The 24,067-nt window shown below is 42.8% G+C and overlaps 1 protein-coding gene across 1 annotated transcript; it reads left to right on the top strand.

Moving 5' to 3' along the window:
- The first annotated feature begins 1,285 nt into the window (after positions 1-1,285).
- On the top strand, positions 1,286-21,324 carry vwc2l (von Willebrand factor C domain containing 2 like). Its single transcript, XM_041951473.1, has 3 exons — positions 1,286-1,672; positions 14,463-14,592; positions 21,173-21,324. Exons 1-3 carry the CDS (start codon positions 1,286-1,288, stop codon positions 21,322-21,324), a joined length of 669 nt encoding a protein of 222 aa, XP_041807407.1.
- The last annotated feature ends 2,743 nt before the right edge of the window (positions 21,325-24,067 follow it).

Here is a 24,067-nt window from a genome sequence, read left to right as displayed (position 1 = left end):
CGAGGACAATCACGAAGCAGACCTACTTTTATGTGGATATCATTTTCTTTGCACTGGAAAGGGGGGGGACCATCCCTCCAAACGGCTTGTTTTTAATTGATTTTAAGCCCATCATCGCGACCGTCAGGGAGGATTATAGTATCTTGTGGAGTCTGGTGAATTTACCCGGTGGATAAAGTGAAGTTTCCAATAGACTAGGCGGCTATCTTTAATCGGCTCTAGCCCTCTGTGTGTTGGGCTCTCTGGCTTCACAGTAAGTGGATATCAAGCAGTTTCAACGCGGTGAGTTTGTCCTGTCGTTTAATATACATCCCTGTTGTCACTGGCGTTGCAATTGATCTGTCAAGACACGCAGCACTTAGAAACCAAACGATTCCAAGCCGAGGGGGAAATATCCATCTGCAGCTCTATATAACTCAGCTGTCTGGATTCTGCTCTTTACCGAAGGAGTGATGCGTTTTGGGTTAAATCACTGCGCATTTAGGATTCGGGACATTTGCATGTTGCATGGCTGAATTAGTAAGAGCAGGTTACTGTAAGTCCGACGCTGGAGCAGTAAGCTGCGTAATTATTGGCATCAGGGGGATTTAAAATGACTGATAGCTACCTGTTGTCTTTGGTCGCTCTCGTGGAGTTTGAAATTGTACGAATGCAGCTAATAGGTGGTGTTTTAGTGAATGTGGAGAAGAAGACTCAGAGGAGCCCACTCCACCCACTTCAGATAATAGATGTTTTAACCTTTTCCTCTGCTGTCGCTGAGATTTTGCAAGAAGAGAAACATGAGAATCAACACCCCCACCCACCCCGCACCACCATCACCACCAACACTACCACCACAGCTCAAGCGCACATACAGTAGACTCCACGCCTCTCGTGTTAACACAGGTTTTTGTTTTCTTTCAGGAATCATGGCTTTAGCCTGTTGAGTAAGCTGCACTGGGGACCCCCATTTTTCTGAGGAGATAGAATATCAATTTAAAAGAAACTTGCATCATCCCTACAAAGACATCTGGTTGCAGCAGCAGGACAAAGATATAAACAGGGCTGGGGGGGGGGGAAGTATTTGTTTACTGATTTATGAGGATGTGCAAAACAACACCAGTGAATCATCATCCATCATATCATCTCTTTATTTCTCCCACTGCAGCCCATTTCCTCAAGCAATGATGATGATGATGATGATGATGATAATGAAGCGCAGGACGGATCCGGAGAGGATACCGGGAGCCTAGGGATGACATCCACGCAATCTTGTTGAATGTGGATATCGATGCCGCGGCGAAGGATGGGCCCTCTCCTCGCGGCCGCCTTCGTCCTCCTGCTGGCCCTGAGCGCCGCGTCTCCGGCCTCGGTGGGTAACCCCGAGGATTACGCCGCGGACGAGGCGGAGCGGACCGCCGGCGAAAACATCGTCTTCGATGACTACCGGGGGAAGGGATGCGTGGATGACAGCGGCTTCGTCTACAAACTCGGGGAGCGCTTCTACCCGGGACACTCGAACTGTCCGTGCGTGTGCACGGAGGACGGGCCCGTGTGCGACCAGCCCGAGTGCCCCAAACTGCACCCTAAGTGCACCAAAGTGGAGCACAACGGATGCTGCCCCGAGTGCAAGGAGGTTAAAAACTTTTGCGAGTACCGGGGGAAAACGTACAAAATACTGGAAGAATTCAAGGTAAGCTTTGATTTTTTTTTTTTTTTTTTACCCTGGATCATTTTTTTTACAGTATCGATTCATTTCTGACATGTTTACATTGAAGCAGTTCTTTCATGTGCGTCAGGTGCAAAAAACAAGAAGCGCGTGATAAAATGAGCCCTCAACAATTCTATTATGCACGATGATCTTTAAAGACGCTGCATCCAATCTCATGACAGCCTTTCTATTTGATCTCTGTCTTCCAGTATAATGATGGAACACCTTATGGGCCTGCACCTCTTTCACTCTCAACTGATGCTCATGAGTTGGTTCCATCTTGCCAGGCTGACTGAGCCAGTCAGGGTCAGGGTGTCTGGATCACTAAAGCAACCATCTTACATGGCGGCCTGTCTGGGCTGTTCAGTTGTTTGCAGTTTCATACACAGCAACATGAACACCCCTAATTATGCTTGCATGCTCATGACAGGTGATGAACGTTAATCAATGCGAACATGAAATAAAAATGTCCTGATGGTGACATTTTGGCAGCCGTCAGTGTGTCTAACAGGAGCAGAGGCTGGTCTCCAGGAGCGTAGCCTCCTTTTGGTCTTGCAACTTGTTGACAGCAGTGGACCTCAGTGATGTTTATTGTTTAACGAACTGTAAAGCACCACAGCGGCACTGACCTGTGGTGGGGGGTGGGGGTTGTTAGGTTTGAGGCTAGTATATATCGGTTCCTGGCATACTGTAAAAGCATCATGAATATGTGTTTATTGGCTAAGGGCACAAAGATGGCTGCCTCCCAGAGTGATGTCATCCCCCCCTCCCTGCACCATCAACTGAACATTCACCCGGCGCTACTAAACTGTCAGATGTTGTAACAGTATTTTAATGCTTTGATTTGTGGACACTGAGTCATCGCTGGCAAATTCAGCTTCCCCGTGTCTCCTGCAAAGGGAGCACTGTTTTCAGCCATCAGACCAGTGTCTCAGCGGTTGTTGTCGAGCATGACAGTGCTGCCTGATTTGAAATGACACTATGAGGATGACAGCTACAGTCTGTGTTTAAACCGTCGCTGCCCACGAGGAAACCTCCTCATTCTAATTCCTCGCGAGTGGATCTGGGCTGGAAGTGATTGAGATGTCATTTGACACAATGCAGCCTAAACAACGATATAGCTCTATCGCTAATCATGGCACGAGTTCACGTCTTTCCATATATGTATCAGTAAGCAGTTAAGATTAGTACATCCATTGCAGTTATGTCAGCCAAATGCTTTAAATCTCCATTAGGAAACCATGTTATGTATTGGACCTACTGTAGTGATTTAAATTAAGACTCTTGAGGACTGAGGTTAGGTTGGTGACTCTTGGTTGCTTTTCATACCTGTTACACACCTGAATTTATCCTTCTCTGCATCTAATGACTTGAAAAACCTACATCTAGGGAGCCTAACATAGTAATAGCAAACCCTTGTATGATGACATCACCGATTTCCTCTTGATTTTTCAAAACTCTGAATTTCTCTAAAACTGCACGGCCTATTTCTCACCTCAGATTTACTCAGAAACCGGTTCCTGTGGATTGACATTTTTTTAACAAGCAGCCACCAGGTTTAGAACACCGGATTGCACAAACCAAGAGCAACTCTATTAGCAGTCGGCTCTTGCAATCAGGTGTAAAAAGGATTTATGTTGATGTACAAGTGAAGAAGAGCAATCATCAGTCGTCTATTGTGTGCAGCCAACTTGAAATGGAAGCCACTCCAGAGCTGACAGACTCGCGGCAGCTCGCGACTCAGTCACGGTAACATTCAGAATGACTTTAAAACCAGTGTATTTCGTGCATCACGTCTACTGTTGCAACACAACATCCGCCTAGGCTTTTAAAGTAAAGCTAGCTGTGAAACATTTCTAGTGACTGTTGGTTACATTTAAGCACCAAAACTACTTGGCTAGGTTTCAGAAAAGATGACAGTCTGGGCTAAAATAACTATTTCCCTCAAACAATCACAGATTGTTGGTTGCACACAGGAATTGAACCCCATCTAATCTGTGAATGTCATCCATCCACTGCAGCCACCTCCCTGTGCAGACTTCCTCACTCTACACTCTTCCTTATTTGTTTTAAAGTAGTGTTGAGTGTCACAAAAAAAGGAACATTTTCATCCACACACTCAAATCTAATGGATTCAATTTTGTGACTTTTCACAGATATACACAGTGTTCAGCAGTATTTGGTAACCACAAGAGATCCCAGGATCAAATAATGTGAAAATCCAAATAAGAAACAAATGAAACAGATGTGCAGTATAACATCCGTTCAGGAAACCTCCGATTCACACATACACCTCCAAGCGTTTTAGACCTCTGACAAAACATTTTGTGTAATTCTGGAGAAAGTTCGAAGCCTTCCTCTGAGCTATGAAAGCATGCACAGGTCATGGTTCCAGCCTTGCAGAGTTTGATAACACTGAAAATAATGCAATTACTTAGCACTCAAAATGCTCTGCTTTAATTATTAAACTGCTGGATTCAAACATGTCCTCAAAGAAGGCCTGTCAGATATAACGTTCATGCTGTTCATATCTGCAAAACCTTCAAAAGCAACACTGGAGGCAGCGGAACAGGCCGTAAACACAGCATCGACATATTATCCCCACGTGAAGCCATTAGAGTGCATGTGTGAGCAAACCTTTGCCTATTTGCACATCCAGCAGACGCAGAGCAACATAAGCATTCATTTGAAGGTGTGTTTGTAGCCACCTGATGAATGCAAGTCCAGCAACGTCACCTGTCTGCTGTTTGGCATTGCACAGGTGACATACAGTTGGTTTAGCAGGGCTTTTTCGCTAGAAACTGCTGTCTGACGGCATGAGGCTGATGAGAGCATTGACATTTAACCAAAACATTAAAGTTGCAGCCCGTAAAACCAAAACAATTAGCAGAAAGATGCTAAAATGTTCCAATAGAGCTAAGGGGAACAACAGAGTCTGTGCTAATTCCCTGAGGGTGTCACTTCAAGTAATCCCTTTTACCATTACACATAGTTATCTAACCCATTAATGATATAAAAGTATTAACTGTTGCAGCTGTAAAGTGAACATAATTTGCAGCTGTGCACATAAAGTGCACATTTGCACAAACAAACCAACAAACCATCTCGACTGACAGGTGTTCATTTTGGGTTTAATTCCCAAATGTTCTCACAAACTCTAAAATAAATTGCGCTTCACATAAATATCCTAACCTGTCTTCAGTATGAGGAAACGCTGTATATCTCATTGTCTTCTTCCCTTTACCTGCCATGCAAGGCCTCCGCAGAATGCTTTGTAACCCGCAGTGTGTTTGTTTCATTTTGGCTTCATTATGACTTCAAGGCAAAGCAGAGAAACCTCTTCTGGGAGGTGCTGGAACATGTCGCACCTGTGGATATTAGCATGTCATGTCACTGAAACAAACTGCAGCAGGCGGGGGGCTACACAGTGAGTTCAGCCAAACAAAATGTAAACAAGCAGCATTAAGCATTCTGCTATAGCTTCTCTATGGAAATGCATTTTTAAGGAAATCAGACAAAAAAAAAAAAACAATCGAAAGAACCAGAAGGAAAAGGCTTTCTTGTCATTTTCACTGCCGTATTTCTGCCTCTAGCACATCCAAGTAAAAGCACTCTGGTTTTCCATCATTAACAAGGAATGTTAGGCCTCCAGTAGGGGCCATTATGCTGGTGCTCAAACAATTAATGAACTGATTAGTCAATTGATATAAAAATCAGTCAACAACATTTGCGATATGCAATTAAACAGTTAGGGAATTCATAACAGAAAAATTCCAATTATTGCTGGTTCCAACCAGTGATAATTAAATTGAGAGTCTTTGGGATTTGAATTATTAATTGGACAAAATAATTAATTTGAAGATGTTAACTACTCTGGAGACATTTTTTATATATTAAATGAGTATTCAGAATATAATAATCAAGAAATTGATCCATGGAAATATACATTATGCACTGGGGCGTTAGGATCAAAGTGACACCATGCAGCTGTTAATTCGTTGTGTGTGAGACCAGCCCATTTGAAACCCATGTACTTAATCTGTACTGATCCGTATGTTTGCACGTCAGACAGCATCAAGCTCAGTCCTGCATTGGGATGCAAGCCCACAGAATTTGTAAGGGCCGCTGTGTGTGCATAAGCCTCGCAGTTTGATTTGAGATCAAGTCCATCAATAGTGCAGCTCACCCTCCTGCTCACCTTGACTGGAGGGCCCAGAGAGGGAAGGACATATCTTCGTACCCGAGGGAGGGGAAAAAAAACAAAAAAACAAAACACATTCATTTGCTCTTATCGATTATCTCAGTGAAAATGACATGACAGAAAGGAGAGGGAATCTGTTGTGCAGGCTGATCCCCCGCCCCTATCCAAGACCACACAAGTAACTCTAATGTCTTAGTCTGCTTCCTGCAGGAAAGCTGGGCCTCCTCAGCGAGGACATGAAAGCTTCGGAACCCTGCAGCGTTCAAGGAAATCAAAGGTCGTCAGTATCTGCTATACAGACCCCTGTTTAGAGATGCCGACAGGTTAACCTTTGGTGTGGGCCTCATTGGCATTTCCTTTGCGGGGATTGTGCTACACTGTGCGGACGTTTGCATTTATATTCACTGGAGGGTGATGGAGAAGAAATGCAGAGGCAAAGCATCTCCGAACGATAACTAAGTTTGAATGAAGAATTGATGGAAGTAGTTTGGAATTTTCTAGTTTCGTTATGCTGGAAATCCCATCACGCAATAGGTCAGTCATTGTCATGCAAGTGGTATAGGGTATTCACAAAGCAGCTGACTGCAGTGCAATGTCAGCCTGTCATTTGAATCTAACGCTGGTATAACTCATGCATCAGCAACCTAGTCGAAAGTGTATTTCCCAGTACCAACTCGTCCACTTACGCATTTCCTTTTAGCAACACAGTATTTAATACAATGTAGTTTTTCTACCAGTGGGTGTATTTTCTACTCTTGTTTTCTTGCCCTGTGAGAGAGTCATGCCACTCAACCTCAGTAGGTGTTTCACCTACAGGGTTCCCCATCAGATGAGGAAGGGACCAGTCCGCCCAGCATGGCTGCCGGCGTGCCTCTGGCCTCAGCGCAGCTGCAATCAAGAACCAGGAGATATAGGGTGAGTTCAGATCCCAGATCGTCAGGCTAGGGCTGGGATGTGAACTCAAATGTGAACAATCCCGTCCGTGCTTCCTGCGATCCCGCTAGGGAAGGGATGCAGAGTTGAAACAAGGGGGAGGGCTCTGACATTGATAAAGGTGATAAAGTGATAAAGGTACACACAGTAGATTTCAACCATCAGACTATGTTGAATACTTTCTCGTTTAGAGAAAGGTAATGTCCATTGATTCATCTGAAAGTAATATAACTGCTAAAACAAGCCTTAATACTTAATTTCTACTCACCTTTCTTTAAATCCCCATGAGACAGGGACTAATCCAGTGCAGTGCAGTTAACGCCTACAACTGAGTAGGGCTTAAATGTTGAGGCAATTTCATTTTCAGAGGGGAAAAAAAATGCTTTTCACCACTCTGCACCTGCAGTCTAATAAATACTAATGATAGAAAATGTTTTGTAATTTCTCAGTTTTTCGTTACTTATAATCGGTCTTTCAATACAAGTCTTTGCAGAACTTGATGTGCTGTAATTACAGAAACATACTGTGAAAGCACATGTACAGACAGTCACAACAATGAATTTAACACAGCAGGCAGACACACATGTGCCGCACACACACATGAGCGACCTACACATCACGCACAGCAGTAATTAGTGACTCCGCTTTTTAGCGCTGACACCTATGAGACAAAACAGCCATAAAAGCTGTAAAAATGATTGCTCAAATTGATTTTCCTATCCAATTTGCCAGAGGCAACAAAGGTCCTAATTAGCAGAAATTATTAAGCGCAAACAAGTAGGCCACAAAGAATTTTCAAACAAGATTTTTCTGGCTTGAACTTCCTTGCACTTAAAGTACCCTTGTACAAGTGTCGAGGCTGCTTTAAGCATCGGGCTCCACTCATCCACGAGTCTTGCCTCCTCTCTCTCTCTGTATTCCCTGACCACCGGTAAAATATTGTTTTGACTTGGACAACAGCAGCATGCAGCTTGACTGTCAACCCATTCCCCTCACTCCTATTAACTGCATGGGTGAGGCTCCTGTGACCCTGTTGTGCAGCTTCAAAGTATTTCACATTACCATTTGCCCCGTTGAAGGCTATTTGACTATTCATTGCTTCCCAGCCCCTTCTCCATTTGTCTCAGAGCGGGAATGAAAAGCATGACAGCCGATTCACTCTAGTGCCCAGCCAATAAGACGGGGACAACAGGAGACATTTTCTTCACCGAAACATCTGGCAGCAAGTCTAAATCCGGTGCTGGTGCTCCATTTTCTTTTGTGAGTCCGGGCTAAGGCATGACTGATCCTTCACACTAGACCTCACACAAAAGGACGCGGCGAGAGCAGCAGGCGCCGCTGAATGCACCGAAGGACTGTGCAGTATGTCATAGGTACATGGAGCAGCTTTCTTTTTCAAATGACATTTCTAATAGACTTGTGCCTATGTGGCACCTGCACTAGCAAGCTTCCACCTTACAGGTCAATCTGCCAGATTAAACAACACAGAAATGCCACTTCTGCTTCAAAATGATTTCTTTTAAAAAGGCCAGCTGTGATAGTGAATAAACACTGCTGTCTCTGCTGTCTAGTTTGTAATTTACTGTTTTTTCCCACCTTTCCAAAACTACTTCCACTAGTGTCGTTGTGGAAGCATATTCTATTTGATTATTATTTTTCATAAATGCAGATTCCCCTGAACAAAAACAAGGTCACTTCTTTATTGCATGGAATATATGTCACAGAAATGCTGCAATATGCTAAACCAGTGCACAAAATTAAACTAATAATAATTCTAGCAATGCAATACAAAACTCCACATATTCACTAAACAGAGTTGTTCAGGATAGCTGAAGAAATACAACAGCGCCAGTCAACCCTGTCTGTTCTCATCAGCATCGGCCTCTCTTGTGGTACACCTGGGAGAGCATCTTTTTGCATGCCTGATCCTTCCCCGACAATCTTCTGCAGATATGTCCAGACATCCAGCGTTCATTGCATCCAAGAGGGACATCTGATTATGTGGCTGACGGTCATGAACTTTCCGCTACCGCGAGGAAAAGGGATCCTCTGCGAGGTTGAGGGAAGGAGAGTAAGGTGGAAGGAAAATCTCTTTCATAGAGGTCATCAAGGAGTGGAAATAGGCGCTCATTGCTGTGTGTCATAAATTGGAGTATACACGTTTGTATTTCTTTTCAGGTGTTTATTTTGGTTATGTTAGGTTTTGAAGAGCATATAAACATGTGCACAATGGAGTGTAAGTGAACAGTTTTGGTGATGGTTGATTGAGTGAGGGAGCAGAAAACCCTCAACACTGCACGCAGCGTGTCAGGAAAACAGCTGCCTCTTGTCGCTTCAACAGTAATAAGAATGACCGTGAGCCATAAACAACAGAGCCAAGTCTGAGATTTCCTGTTCCTGGCTCATACTCATTTTCAAAAATATCGATTGCATCCCCTCAAACCAAATGAGTAATATATGTTAATTTCTATGCTGAGTTCAATTCCAATTTATTCACACAATTTACCAGCAGCCACTATGTGAGACAATGCGTTTGCTAAGGAAAACAAATGAAAGGTTGGGCAGACTTAGTCCTGCATCACTAATGTGTACTTTAAGGACTGTGCGATGTCTAATCGTCTGCTTCTCTATCCTCTTAAGATAGTAATATGCCTTGTGGGAAAGGGAAACTGTATCTGTGCCATGTGCAGACTCCGGTGAAGCTGTGTTTAACTGTTCCCATTGTTGTTTTAGAGGAATGTCCTTGCTGTATGTTTGGCAGCTGATCAAATATTAATCAAAAATGGTGATAACTGGATCATCCATTTAACTAATTATCCTGTTTCTATGGAGACTGTCTTTGCGCTGTGCTTTTTACCCATAATTAGATATTTCAAACTAACATGTAATCGACCATCCGCTGCTCAGTAAAGGCTCTGGGGAGAGGAATGGAAAAAATATCAGTAATAACTATTAGATGGATGTTTTTGTGTTGCTTTTCTTTTGAAGGTCATCAGACCTGAATCACGCAGAGAGATTAAATTAGTTGCACATTTAGACACGAGTACCCTGGTTTTAAGTCTGCTAATGATCATATTCTAAACATGAAATGTGCATAAAACCTGGTAACTTGTATCTTTATATAGATAAATAATTTCAACAACATCCAGGTTTCTGCTTGTCTGCATCAGTGCAGGTCGTTCTGACTCCTCCACATCCAGCCTCTTATTTCTCTACCAACTGAGCTCTTTCAGCAGTTAAGAGTGAGCCCATTTTGTTTCTGGCTGCCAGGACTCTACTGCACCCTGCTTTTAGTTTCTCCATTTTATCAGGGCTAATAAAAGATGAGAGCAACAATGCAGTTTATGCTCTGCGTTAGAGTGTCAGAGTTTCTTTTTAGACTCTCTCTTCAGAAATGATTTCACAGACACGGGTGAGACCTTAGAGCGCCTCCTCTTTTTGGCAATGTGGTAACACTGGTTCTGCGTGTCAGTCAGAGGCCTGCTGGTGTAAAGCAGTGAGTCTCCTCCTCCTTACGGTCAGACTTTGGGATGATCTTAGAATCCAGGGTGATTACCGCCGTGCATATTCTCAAACTCCACCAGATTCTCCTACCATCGTTCTTATCATGGCGCCCATGTGCATGTTTCACCAATAACAAAACAGCTCATGTTGAGGACACGTTTCTGTGCATGGCAGGAGGATGGATAAGGTGTTCGCATGCCACCAGATATCAGTTTCTATGTTGCAGCCACCAGATTAGCTCTCTCAAAAATGGTTTCATGCTCTCTGAAAGCAGACTGTGATGTTTACATGCAAAAGCACATTACAGGTGTTCTGCAAAATCATAACAAGGATATTTGTGTGCACGTAAACACACTAAGTGAGTTTGGACCTCCATTTAAAGACTGTAATAAACACACAGTATGAAGCTCATTACTGCAAACTGCCATTGCCTCAATTCCCTGACGAGACATGTTTATTATTACCTAACATAAGCTTTACAGAACCTGGGTTTCTGCTGCTGGCTGTGTCAATTTATAGTCAGGTGTAATTGCTGTTGTATGTAGCCTGAGGTACTTCATCTTCTCTCAACCCAGAAAGTTCACGGACAACACATCCAAGCAAGCTTAACAGCTTAATGTAACTAATGACTGGTACCAAGACAAAGCCAAATATTCCTGCGTGAGAGACGAGCGGAACCGTAGGGCTGAAATGCAGCATGACCTCATGAATCCAGACACACCCCCCTTTATGCTCCACCGCTGACCCTGAATCCCACCTCGCCGGCCCCCGACAGATTAAGTCTGTCAGGTTGACAAAATGTAGTCCATCTTCCATATGTATGAGACAACATCTTGCTGTTTAATTGGTTCATTTCTGCATGAGTGCTCAAACTGACAGAGGGGTGGATAACTATAGGGGTGTTCAACTCTGTGAGAGAGAGAGAGTATGTTTTCGCCGCGGTTTATTTACGTGAGCGGACTGGTGTCAACTGCTTGTGTGTGAGAGATATGAGAGGAATTTCTGATGAATCTTTAGATCAGGCCCTGCGTGTATAGCATAATTCGTCCCAATTTGCAGCGGTGTGGTTTGTACTGGTAGCGTACCAGTGCAGTATGTACAGATACATGCATGTAGGCAGAAGGGAACATACAGTTCTAATTTTAGCTCGACCATCCTTGAGAGCTGCACAGAGGTCACGGGTGAGCGGCAGCTGAGACTAGCCGCCATGGACCGGTTGTTGTTAGGGACACTGCAGGGATGTTTTGTATTGGTTCTGCCTGCGGTTCTGGCGGTTTGAAAGTTTTGAAATGACCCATAGCTTGTCACATCATTTTGATTTGTGATCAATTCAGTTTGTTTCCTTCAATTGTTCACGACAATTACACTGTGACAGGACGTAAAATCGATCATCTTGTGTAACTGCTTCATCGCAAAAAGGCTTTTCTACTGACTGTACTCCATAACAATGAACGCCACTCTGTGTAACAACGGCGTCATCGCACAGGAGCCTGTACCGAATCAAGTCCAATGCCTAATTTATAATACAAACAGTAAAACATACTGACTGTGACTGCAGGCCAACATGTATGTACCTGGAAATATTCTTTTCCCTGGACTTCTGTTTGATCCACAGTAAAAACACAAATGCATCCCACAATTACTTAGGAACTATTAAGCTTACCTATTCTGTATGTAAGTAGTATATAAGATTTTTTTAAATAAATCAGGACAGTTCTAAAGTTCTGGGACCCCACCTTCCCACAAACTTCCAGCTTTGTTTCTCAGTACTTCGTACTACACCCCATAATAACATAACAGGTTAGCTAAAAATACAATTCTTTATAAGCTCCCCTATATTCCCAAACTTCTTGTCATGCTCCCTTGTACCTACATGCATGTATCAGCATGTACGGCACTGATACGCTGGGAGGAATTATGCCGTACGTTGTGGGCCGTAACAAAAAGCGATACCGATTTCTCGACGGGAATCTCTAATGAGAGCAGAGCCAAGTTTTAGATGTGCGGGTACCATCTCTGTGTGTACTTAAAAGTCTCTCTCATTTCAGTGCAGCCAAACCAATAAAGAACAGGCCTTGAGATGTGCTTTACATCAGGGAGCAGCGACACTAAAATATGCAACAGACACAATGACTGAGCCGACAGAATCGATCATCATTAACATCACTAAAAAGAGTGCAAACCTTTTAAAGCAGAGATACAGAAGACGGCTTTTTATAGCAGAACACACAACATCATTGTAAGGAGTTTGATTTTTAACAAAATCCAATTTATTGTTGTCCTTTAGAAACATTATATCTGATAAACAGTTTTATACCTTTGGTTCATTTGTGAGTTTTCCTGTCCTGATCTTTGGCTATACAGTTAAACCTTTATTTCAACATGACTTTGTAGATCTCATTCGACATATAGATTGTTTTCAGTTCAGGAAGTATGGCCACGATCAGAGAGTGGGTCATGTGTTTGCTTTCCTTTCCAGTGTTTCCCTCTCTCCATCTCTTAATGCTGCTCATATTCAATTTGTGGCTGCAGTGCATCCAGACTTCCATAAATTCCATTAAAAATACAAGCCTCTTCCCATTCGGTGCCACCGAATGCATCCTGGCAAAACTGGCTGATAAAAGTCACATTAAAGCATCCAGCGTTACTACAGCCCTTTCAATTATCTATACACAAAACTGGATTAAGAACAAGTGGCAACCTCCGGGGCGGGAAAATCGAGCCAATGTGAAAAATGCACTTCCTCATATGGCCACTTGAGGCTGGCTCAAAAAGCGAGTCAGTCCTCATAGACCCCCATATTAAAATGCCCAGCTTTATAGCATAAATAAACAAGTTTACCGCCTGGAACACAAAAAATGGCTTTCGACTCTATAGCTAATTTCCCTGCTCATGACAACTGCACAGGGGTAAATTTTTAAGTTAAAGAATGGGCTTTCAGTGGCAGCCAGCTGCTAGGTTTCAGCAACCAGGATTCATTTTGCTTGCCTCAACTCCACCTCTTTGCCCATTTTTATTAGGGATTCGATTATTTTAGCCAAAATGGCAATAGCCGGAGTTATGGTCACTGAACTTCACAATGGCTCTTCACAAAACCTATAGGTGACGTCACAGAGACCATGTCAGTGTTTTATACAGTGTAAGATTACGAACAGTGGAACTGGATCTTTGATGGCATAATGACAAAAAAACATTAATTCCAGAGCACAACAGCAACAATTTAAAGGAGTAGTTTGACCTTTGGGGAATTTGACTTGGTTGCTCTCAATTGTTTTGAATATCAATTGCATTAAAATATTGACGGCTGTCATTTGGGAAAGTTGTGTGCTTTGAATCCTTCAAAATGGATAACCCATTCAGTTTATCATGACTCATCTGCTCTATTTTGTTTGGTTGCAGCTGCTGCTCTCCACACACATTGACCCACCTGCCCAGAAAAATCTATATTTTATCAAATGTAAACAGCAAAAGGGCCATCAAATAAGAAACATTTGTCCCCTCTAAGGTTAGTGCAGAGCACTGAGTCACTGGCAGAGCAGACCCAGCGCAGAGAGGCCCTCAGAAGACTGTTTACTAGGATGAGCAGAAAGAAAATCTAACATGATGAACAGCTGACCTTTCGTGATTTGCAAACAGTTTGTATTTTTCCACTCCATGTAATTGCATTACGGTTCATTTTCCGGTCAAGAGACTTTGCAAAGATAGAGTCAAGTAAGAAGCAGCAGCACAGAGAGCTGCATAGCACTGATTTACATGTTGCAGAGGTGGTAAGATAAGCTTCTGAACTGTTTCCTGAGGCAGGCCGCAGCAGAATGCAGCAAAACGCTAAATATCATGAACACTATAGACTCCCTTATTAGTTATTTCTCGTGATGTTATTTAAAGTTAGCTACAGGCTTGGTTTGTTCAGAGGCAAGTAGCCAAATAAAACTAGCTTTGTGAATAATTTATTAACTTGTTTCTTTGTTTATGACATTTTTAATTGGGAAATATGCAGAAAAAGGGCACACAGGAGCAGGCCGCTTCTTCATCCGAGCAGCAGCAATCATGTAGAGCACAGACACTCATAAAGGTGAAACCTACTGAATCATCTAACCCCGATTCCCCGTGTCTCTCCCCCCCCTCTGCCCACAGCCGTCACCCTGTGAATGGTGCCGCTGCGAACCAAATAATGAGGTGCACTGTGTGGTGTCCGACTGCGCCGTCCCAGAGTGTGTCAACCCTGTGTACGAGCCGGAGCAATGCTGCCCCATCTGTAAAAACGGTAAACACTCGTCTCCTCTGGAATTCAACGCACACTCCTTAGAAGTCATTAAATTTTCATTAAACCAGTGACGGCGAGTTTATCTGTGGTATCGTCATTTGATGGCCACACCTTTAGAGGATTAGGATGTAATTGACGTTTTATGAATTAAAATTATTACCTTGGGCCCGTTGGACACTAATGAGCGGGACTAGTTTTAATTATAAATGACACACTAAGCAAAGTAAACATTAGCCCATTGATTAAAGGCAGGGTAGGGGGGACTAATGGGTCCTCGGAGAGCCTTTTATCTCCCAGTGCCCTGACGCCCTTGTCACACACAGCCAATCCCTAAATTAGAATTATAGGATTCCAATGGTTCATTGGCTATTTACAAGGCGAAGTGGGAGATTTCCCTTTGCCAGCACCAATCCTGAGGGACAGATGGAGTTTTATGACAAAAGTACAGTAACTGCAATGCTAACCTGACTGGACTGATCAACAGAAAGAGTGCCTGTGGGTAACATCAAATGCACTCACTACAGAATTCACAAATCAAACACGGCTTAAAAGCAAGCTTCGGCTGAAAGAGCCACACAAGAAAAGTTTTCCTGAAGTCAAATGAGAAACCTGATTAACAATAAGATGCACCCTCATGATTACACGCCTTGTTATTGCATTGTAGTCTTCTCATTATGCTGGGTGTCACACCAAAAATAGAGAAATTGCTCATGAGTGTTCGTGTTAAATGGAGGCAAAGCAAATATCCTGAAATATTTTTGCTTTCCCTTTCAAGCAGCAGTTGACCTATAAATGTGAAGAAGGGAACTTCGTTTGAGGCAGATGCTAAAAGGCCATTTCTGCACAACTACCCATATTTTCTTTCACACTTTCTCTCATTTCCTCCCTCTCGTCCTTGCTTTTCTTTCTTTTATTTCAACACACACACTAACAAGGCTGCAGAAGCTGCTAGGAGAGAGCTAATCCAAGCTGACAGGACACAGTGACACCCTTGGCATTTCAGGGTAGGCCTGCCGTTTCCAGGCTCCCCAAGGGTGCCTGGTCAGGCTCGGGCAGACAGATAAATCTCTATGGGAGTGGATGGTTGAGGGCTGTGGGGAGAGGACAATGAAGAATGCTGTTTAGCTCTCATTTTTGGCCAAAGGACAGGGGACTGTGAAAGAAAGACATCCACTTATGTGCTCCAGTTAGACATGCAATTTGTGGAAGATGGTCAGACATTTGTCTTTTACTTCACCTGCTGCAAGCGTTTCAAATAATTATGTGAAATGAGCACAACCCTTTTAAAATGTTAATGAGTCTTCTGCATCGCTCTTTCTCGCCACGGAAGGATTGGAAGACACATGAATAGCCCAGTTCATGGCCTGGTGTGGCAGTTGTTGTCTCGGTTTAACCCTAGACCACTCAGAAGAATCTCTTAATGCACTTCACGAGGTTTCACACACTGACAGACGTTCATTTTTAGTGAAATGTTTTGTGCATCAACAACACTGAGCCAACAGCCATGCTAGTATGTTGATCTTAATGCTAACATTAGCATGCTAACATGCTTGAAATGACAATGCTAGTAAAACAAGATAATCCTTTGATGGTCCCACAGCTGGGTTTTGCAGCAGGTTAAGGACAGAAATAAATAAACAAATTTTATAAATAAATAATTTTAGGTATAGAAAATAAAAGTAAGAATAGATTAAATTCAAACTATACGACTGCAATCAAACCTAACTCACTTTACATGCAATAATAAAAATAATAGTACTAGTATGCTGATATTAAGCAGGAATGATGGTGTGTCATGTTCACCTTCAGCATGTAAGCATGCTAAGATTTGCTAATCGGCAGTAAACAAAGAGTCAGAGGTGAAATGTAACTTTCGAGGTAGGTCAGGGTACTTATACTTTGAGTATTTCCATTTTATGCTACTTTCTAGTTTTACTCTATTACAGAGTCATTGTGCCTCTTACTCCACCACTAGTTATTTGATAGCCTTAGTTACTAGTTCATTTGCAGATTTAGATTATTAACATAAAATACAGATCAAGTTATGATTTATTATATTTTAAGATACCCAGCAATGTATAAAGTACTCAAAATTAGTTCCACCACTAGCTGCAATATTAAAGTGATGCACACAGTGAGGCACCAATAAGTAAAATTCAGTAAAATGGTTCTTAAATCGGCCATTCTGCATAACAAGAACTTTTACTTGTTGTAGTAAATATGTATATATTATAGTACATATACTTAAGTATATTTTGATGCTAATACTTTTGCTTGAGTAAGATTTTGAATGCAGGACTTTAACTTTTCACAGTATTTTTACACTGCAGGGTTGCTACCTGATTAAAAGAATACTTCCTCCAACACTGCACAGAGTACAGCTGAGGCTGATGGGCCATTAACTGAATTATTGGACAAATTAAAAGCTGAAAAAGTTCATTTAATTGCCAGCAGTTAACCATTCATTTAAAAAAAAAAAAAAACCCCACACAGATGAAAGGGTCATTTCTACCTTTACTATCACATCATCTGCACAAAAAGTGCTGCGAAAGTTGTGCTCCTTTCACAAAATTTTAAGCGACTGCCTGCCTCCAGAGCTGAAGAAGCGACCCCTGTATGGATTACAGTATGTCTGCTGCGCTACGCAGCGTTGTGGTTTAAGCGGTTGGTGCATCTGCAGACAAACTCTACTGTGTGGGAAGTTTCATTGGAGTAGCTTCACACTGCAATCGCACTGTTCCAGCACAGGTGAAAGGTCTGGCTGGACCCACTCATTCTCAGATACAGCAGTTAAAGAAAAGCTTTCGGGTTGTTTAAATCTCACAACCAATCAGAAATGTCAAGGGCTGGACTAATTGCTCAGGACTGAAATGTTATTGAGGTTTTCCACGTGGTTAATTAGCTCCCATCAATCATGAATTCAGTCATTTGGAGGTGAAAGTACCTCTTGATGCTTGTGTTACAATGGGACTAAATGTGGTTGATTAATGAGCATTTTTTTAACAGGATTAATGGCTTTATTTAATTTGAGGCAGGTCCTCGCCACATTTCAGCATCTAATCAAACTTTTCAACTAAATGCATTCTGGTTGTAACCTTGATGTGTGGATGTCTTTTGACCTGCAAGTCACAGAATCAGCGCCAACCTTCTGTCAAAGCGTTCCATTAGTAGGATGTAGCATTTTAGCTCCTCCGCTAAAAGGGAAAGCAGCAACAGAGAGCGGGAGGCAGCACAATGGAACAGTCAGCCAGTGGGAGTGCTTATCTCCGAGCTCCACATTCACTGAGTCCGACTGATTCAGCTCTAATCTTTATCATGAATTATATACTATAAATTCATCACGGGAAACATGCAATTATATAAATGAAGCAAATGAAAATGAGAAGTAGTCTGAAAATGGCCAGTGTTTCCTCAGAATGATAGGATTAAACCATGTATAGATCTGCTAGGTCTTATCTGTCGGAAGGCTGTCATTGTTGGGGGGTTAACAGACATATCAGAGAGTAGCAGTGTCATAGAGTTGGCTACAGTTAGGTAACATATTCAGACTGACGTGTTCTATGGACGAGCTGCAGTCTTTTCTGAATTAGGGGTTTTTGGCAGGTGAGTTTTTATGGGACTATTTCTTACCTCTAGGCAAGAACCATAATCGAATTTGAGCCAAATAGACTGTAACGAGGCCTAATATGCATTCAATCTTTAAGCTGTAGTCAGGGAAAGTATGATGTGCTGAGACGGTTCTGACACAGGACAAACATTTTCTGACTTCACTAAACTTTATTGGCCGTGGACTGATCACGGGTGACGGTGTGTCCTTCGAACGGTGACAGGTAGCTGAAACGGTGTCCTTGTGGCTCAGAATCCATGTGGCTATAAACAATCGCACTTGGCAGCAGCGCCAGTCACCCTCCTCCCTCTACAACCTCCACTGAGTTTGTCCTGTAACCTGTGCCAGCTGTCCAGAGGCAGATCAATGAGAGTTAAGACTTGGCAAATGCTCTCAGTGTCTCCTCTAAGCTCGGATCAAAGGGGCTTTATCAGGTCCAAATAGAGCATGGGACTCATCTATGCTGAGGCAAAGGATGGGGGTACTAGGTAGCCAACAGCCCCCATTGTCAGTATCACATGGGTGTTTACGGCCTCCTTCACCTTATTTTCACTATAATGCTGCAGGAAATTGAACCAAATCCCTTAGACACCCATTGGGAGTTACTGGCTAAAGGTATTTGCCTTTCTTTAGGCTACTAAACACTTCATTTCAATATTTAACGAAGACCACGATGTTTTCCTTATAATCAAGAGCTTTGAGTTTCCTAAACATACCATAAAAAACACTAATCGGCCTAATTCACAGCAGATATCTTGACTTGTCATAGGAGGAAAAGCACAGGTGTTACTAACAACATCAGCTATGGTTCTGCTCTATTCAAGTGTCCCGCTAAACCATGACAGTGTGACACTAAGCCACTAAGCATTTAGAATACCAGGTCCCTGAATGGAATTAAGCAATCATTAATTCTATTATTTGCTATAATACAATATTATTTGCTCCTGTGCTTTTTCTATTTTGACATGTCAAAATATCTTGTGTGGAAAAAAAGGCCCATCACGCCTCTGCTGCCTATAAGACTGTTTCTTAGGCGAGAGAGTTAAGCGGGCTGCAGAAATTGAGGTGGCGTTTTTGAAAAAGCTCTGCTCCTCATGCAAATTTGCAGTGCTGACTTGGGTCAACCGCAAAAACAAAGAGAATGAGAAGCAGAGCTGCTAATAAGCCTCCTGACAGGGCATCTTAGAAGCTCAGATCGGCTTTTTTTCCACAAATATTTTGACTTGTCATAGCAGGAAAGGCACAATTTTTAATACAACTACGATTCCAAAAAAGTTGCGTAAAATGTAAATAAAACCAGAATGTAAACATTTCCAAATGAACTGTTTACTGACGATGGTTTTACAAAGTGTTGCCGAACCCATGTAGCAACATCCTTTATACAATCATGTGTTCCATCCTCGCTTGTGAACGACTGAGCCGTTCCTGGATGCTCTTTTCACAAACAATCATGATACATGAACAGGTGTTTTTGGAGCATTCCACAACTTTCCCAGTCTTTTGTTGCTCCTCTCCCAACTTGTTTGAAACATGTTGGGAGAAAAAGCAGATATTTACAAAAGTCAATGAAGATGATGAGGTCAAACATTAAATATATTGTCTTTGTACTGTTTCTTAATTATGTCAGATGATCTCATTCTGTTTTGTTTTACAAAAAGTGCCAACTTTTTTGGAATCACACATTTGGCTGGTAATGAACCCCAGGACACTGTAACTGAAGCAGCTAAATGGAATTGAGCCATTATTCATTTTGTTATTCACACCTGTGCCTTATACTGCGACATTTCAAAATGTTAAAATGAAAAAGGCCTATACTGCTCCCAAGCAGTTCCCCAAATCTACCCTGTGTACTGTAACTATGCTCCTCAGGTGGACCAAGTCTCCTGTTAGCCTTTACTAAATCAAATTCACTGGGAGACTAATATGCCCATGAACATTAGCCGTGAAAGCTACTGTGTCTTCAAGAGTTATGAGACATATGAGGTTTTTATGACTACTCATAGAGGGGTCTTGAATCCAAGCAGGTTTTACAGTGCCGAACACTTAGAGCAATCCAAAGTCACCGTCACACCAATTGAGCTGCTGATTGCTTCATTTAAATGATTAAAACTGTTGCGAATTCCTGGCACCTTCTGGCTCCTCTGTCACAAGGAGTAGAGGAAGAGATACGCCGCCTCAAATCACCCTGAGGCAGGAGAGGCAAATGAGATATAATGATTTCATGTGGTATTTACCAATAATGAATGTACCACATTCCCACAAAGGTAGCGGCATCTTTGGCTTCCTCCAGTACAGATCCTAAAATGCACCCGAGCGGAGGTGATCAAACACGCGGGGTACGAGGTGTTTCGGTGGTACACAATCAAACACGTTTTGGAATTAAAGGAATCTGATCAACAAAAAGGCATCCACACAAGTTAATCCTACAGTGGTTTAAGGATGAATCAGACGTCAAAATAAATCTGAGTTCTTTATTGTTTTGGAAGTCAGGACAGAGTCTGTGTGTGTGTGGAAAGAAACCATGTAAGGAATTGCTAAGGAGTTCTGTGGCCTTTTCATACAGACTGAAGTGATTAACACCATCCTCCCTACTGCCTCTCAAAGCAGCTTTCTCTCTCTCTCGCTCTCTCTCCTTCCTCTGTCTCTCTCTGTACTCCAGCCTCTCTGTACTGCCAAGCCAGCGCCTGGCAGGCTTCTCTGCTCGCGGCGCATTAGGATGCAAAGCGCTCCATGTCGAGGGAGAAGGGGAGACTAACAAAAGCGCTTTAGTGTTGCAAAAACAAGCCCATCGGTGCATGCCCGTGAAAAGATCTGTACGTCTGCTCTGACTCCCCTAACTCCCCGCAGCTCTCTGCATCACTCCACCACCCCTCCGAAAAGAGATGCTCTCAGGAGAACCACATCCATTTCTTGTCGTTCTCATTCCTTCTTTCCTGTCTTTCTCTCCCCTTTCCATCCCTTCCCATGCGGCAGGTCCAAATTGCTTTGCTGGAACAACGATCATCCCAGCTGGAATTGAAGTGAAGGTGGACGACTGCACCATCTGCCGCTGCCACAACGGAGACTGGTGGAAGCCGGCGCAGTGCTTGCGGCGGGAGTGCCTCAATGGCCAGTCGTTGTCATAGAGAGACTCCACCGGGGATGGTGGAAAAGCTCAGGCGAGGCCCTGCCTACTGCACCATTTTGTATGATTGACAGGGCAGGAGCACAATTCCTAAGCAACCTGAGACAGCATAGTATCGAAGAGATGCTCTCACAAGCTTCACACAAATACAGATTTAGCCACTGGGAAGAAGACGGAACTTGTCTCGTGGCTGTTTCCACCCTCCAGTTTTAATCGTCCTATATATTTTCAGAAGTTGACTCGCTTGACTTGCTGCTCTCACACAAAAAGTTTCTAAGCTCCTTGAACTCTTTCCTAACCATTGGCAATGTTGAATTGCTCATGTTGATTTCTGTATGTATGTCATCTGCTTGTTGTACTCGTCTGTCACAGTCACGCAGGTGTTGTAAAATTCCAACAGCAGGAAAAACAAACCGTAAGCACACTTAACGGCGCTTTTTCTTTTCTGTTCCTTTTTTGTTTTTTGTCACACGAAGATTGACACCGGTGACAGCACTGCAAAGGTGTGTGCTTGAATATCACAACTTCACTCGAAGAGCTTGTTTACAAGATGCACATCACACATAAATGTTTGTGTCTTCATAAGACTTTCAGACTTTTTATCGCTATGGCAGGAACTCACCTCTAACACTTAGATGATGCTACTGTCGATTTTATAAACTGCTATAAAACCCCAAAACGCTGAGTTGACTGATCAGCATACCATGGTTTTCACTCATGTGTCTATGTAGTAGCAGCACAGGCAGGGTAAGTTGGTACTCTGGAATTGGTTGAAAGGCAAGAAAGGTGGCATCCAGCAACTATGAGAAGGGTAGATGTAAAATTCTGCAATACTGCATCAAAACAACAGCTTTTGGCAGCCCCTTTCCGGCCTAATTGTCATGATTGTTTTCTCTCAGAGGTCCATATCCTCCAAAATATTCCCCCTAACTAACTGCTTGAACTTGTTATCAAAGCAATTAGTGAGCCAAGAGCAGCCTGCTTTAATTTCCCTTAATCAAGGAGTATTCTGTGATAAATCATCCAGCTGGGTGCTTGGCGCTGCCGCAGCCTGCATGCTGGGCACACTCGACAAGAACCAGCAGACAAAAGGGGGGGGATCTGCATATGTCTAAATGCTTTCAAGCAGCATTCACGTGCGCATTGTCTGTGTGAGCATACACAAGCACGCCGTTCATCCCTCAATCTCGCAGCCACAGTATGTTGATCTGCACCCACCCAAGCTCTTAAACCTATAAGGCTTGTTAAGATACAAAGCTGTTACTGTATCCCGCTGTCATAGATTATGTATTTTCATTTCCTCCCCTCCCCCATATGTTAGCATAGTTCCTCCAATGCGGTGTGCCAATGGCCAAGGCTATAACATAGAGACAAGCTAATGTATTGCCTTGATGGTTTTCTCAGACCAGAGTGGTCCTCAAGTGGTCCAGTCTGAAAGAAAAAGCACCCAACCGGGGGCCAAAACATGATATTTTTGAGATGATAAATACTAGTCATTATTTCAAAGGTGAATTCCAGTAAGCTCATGCCATTCATCACTAGAATTTTTTCCATTTCCAGAAAATCCGTTCCCGTTAACCTTTTAGACCCTATTCCTGGGCGGTGATGGATGGGCTGCTTAATAGCAGCTCCCAGCGCTGTGTAATGAGACAGAAATGAACATAGGATAAAGACCAATGACTAAAGAGGTAGATTACCTTAAAAAGCACTAAAACTAATTTTTGGAAGAATGTTATAGTCTGCAAAGTCTGCCGCATAGTCTTAAGCTGCAGTGCGTGGGTGGTGGAGGAATCACAGAATTGAAAGAGTGTGGGTGGAGTTCAGTCTTAGGTGCAACAATGGAGATCGGGTCATTTTCATCATTAAGCTATGGTGATTTAGTGTCTTTCAATGTGAAAAGACGGACCTCATCTATCTGGCTTGAGGTCTGCAGACTCATAAAACAAAACTGACATCTATGGTTTATCAATTACGGACTCGGTGCTGCAGACATTTTAGGATTAATAAAAGGAGCCTCATTCGTCTTAATTACATTAAATGCCAAATAATTACTCAGCCTGTACATGTATCCAAAAATATATTGGAGTTTCTTTACTGGGTAGCAACAGAGAGAGAGACTGGAGTGAGCGTGCCAGTTGCCGGGGCTCAGAGGCATTGCTGCCACCGCTGATGCCTTATTGCTACTGTTTCAGATAAGATTCACAAAGCATGGCCTTTGGCTTCATAAAGTATGAACAGCCCAGACTGCTTTAAGTGCTACTTTGTTTGCACTCCTCAGTGCAATAGTTTACTATTATGGATTACCCAAAACTAGTTGTTGTTTTACCCTTCAACATTCCAGCAGGGTGAGTTTGTAGGAGTACTGTACGACTGTAGCAAGGACGAGGATGACAGCTAAAAGTGCAGAACTAAAGTCACAGATTCCTCTAAAAATTGTGTTTTTTGATAGGAGCAAATGTAGAAAGAGCAAAAATAGAAGTGTCCGGTCGACTTGATCCTTATGACAGCGTGGCATTGCAAGTCACTGTAGTGACTGATTGCCCTGATACAGTTTCCTTACATGCATCTGAGGTGCATTTGTTGAACTAAACTGGGGTGCCGTGGCAGCTCATCTCCTTAATTTGAAGCTACAAGCTGCCATCCTTAACTTGATATGAATCTTAGAAGTGCAGAGGGTGACGTGGTTATCAACAGAAAAATCAAACCATCCACACCAAGATCAGTGGAGCTGTGCTGTGATCCCG

This window comes from Chelmon rostratus, chromosome 13 (assembly GCF_017976325.1).
Source record: "Chelmon rostratus isolate fCheRos1 chromosome 13, fCheRos1.pri, whole genome shotgun sequence".
Classification (NCBI taxonomy): domain Eukaryota; kingdom Metazoa; phylum Chordata; class Actinopteri; order Chaetodontiformes; family Chaetodontidae; genus Chelmon; species Chelmon rostratus.
Note: the sequence above shows the minus strand (reverse complement) of the source record. Positions and strands in the feature narration are given on the sequence as shown.

Bases quoted from the DNA above. Each gene is read 5' to 3' on its own strand.
- vwc2l (XM_041951473.1), top strand. From the start codon at position 1,286: ATGGGCCCTCTCCTCGCGGCCGCCTTCGTCCTCCTGCTGGCCCTGAGC. The intron at 1,673-14,462 runs GTAAGCTTTGAT...CTCTGCCCACAG, and splicing joins AAATACTGGAAGAATTCAAG to CCGTCACCCTGTGAATGGTG. The intron at 14,593-21,172 runs GTAAACACTCGT...CCCATGCGGCAG, and splicing joins CTGCCCCATCTGTAAAAACG to GTCCAAATTGCTTTGCTGGA.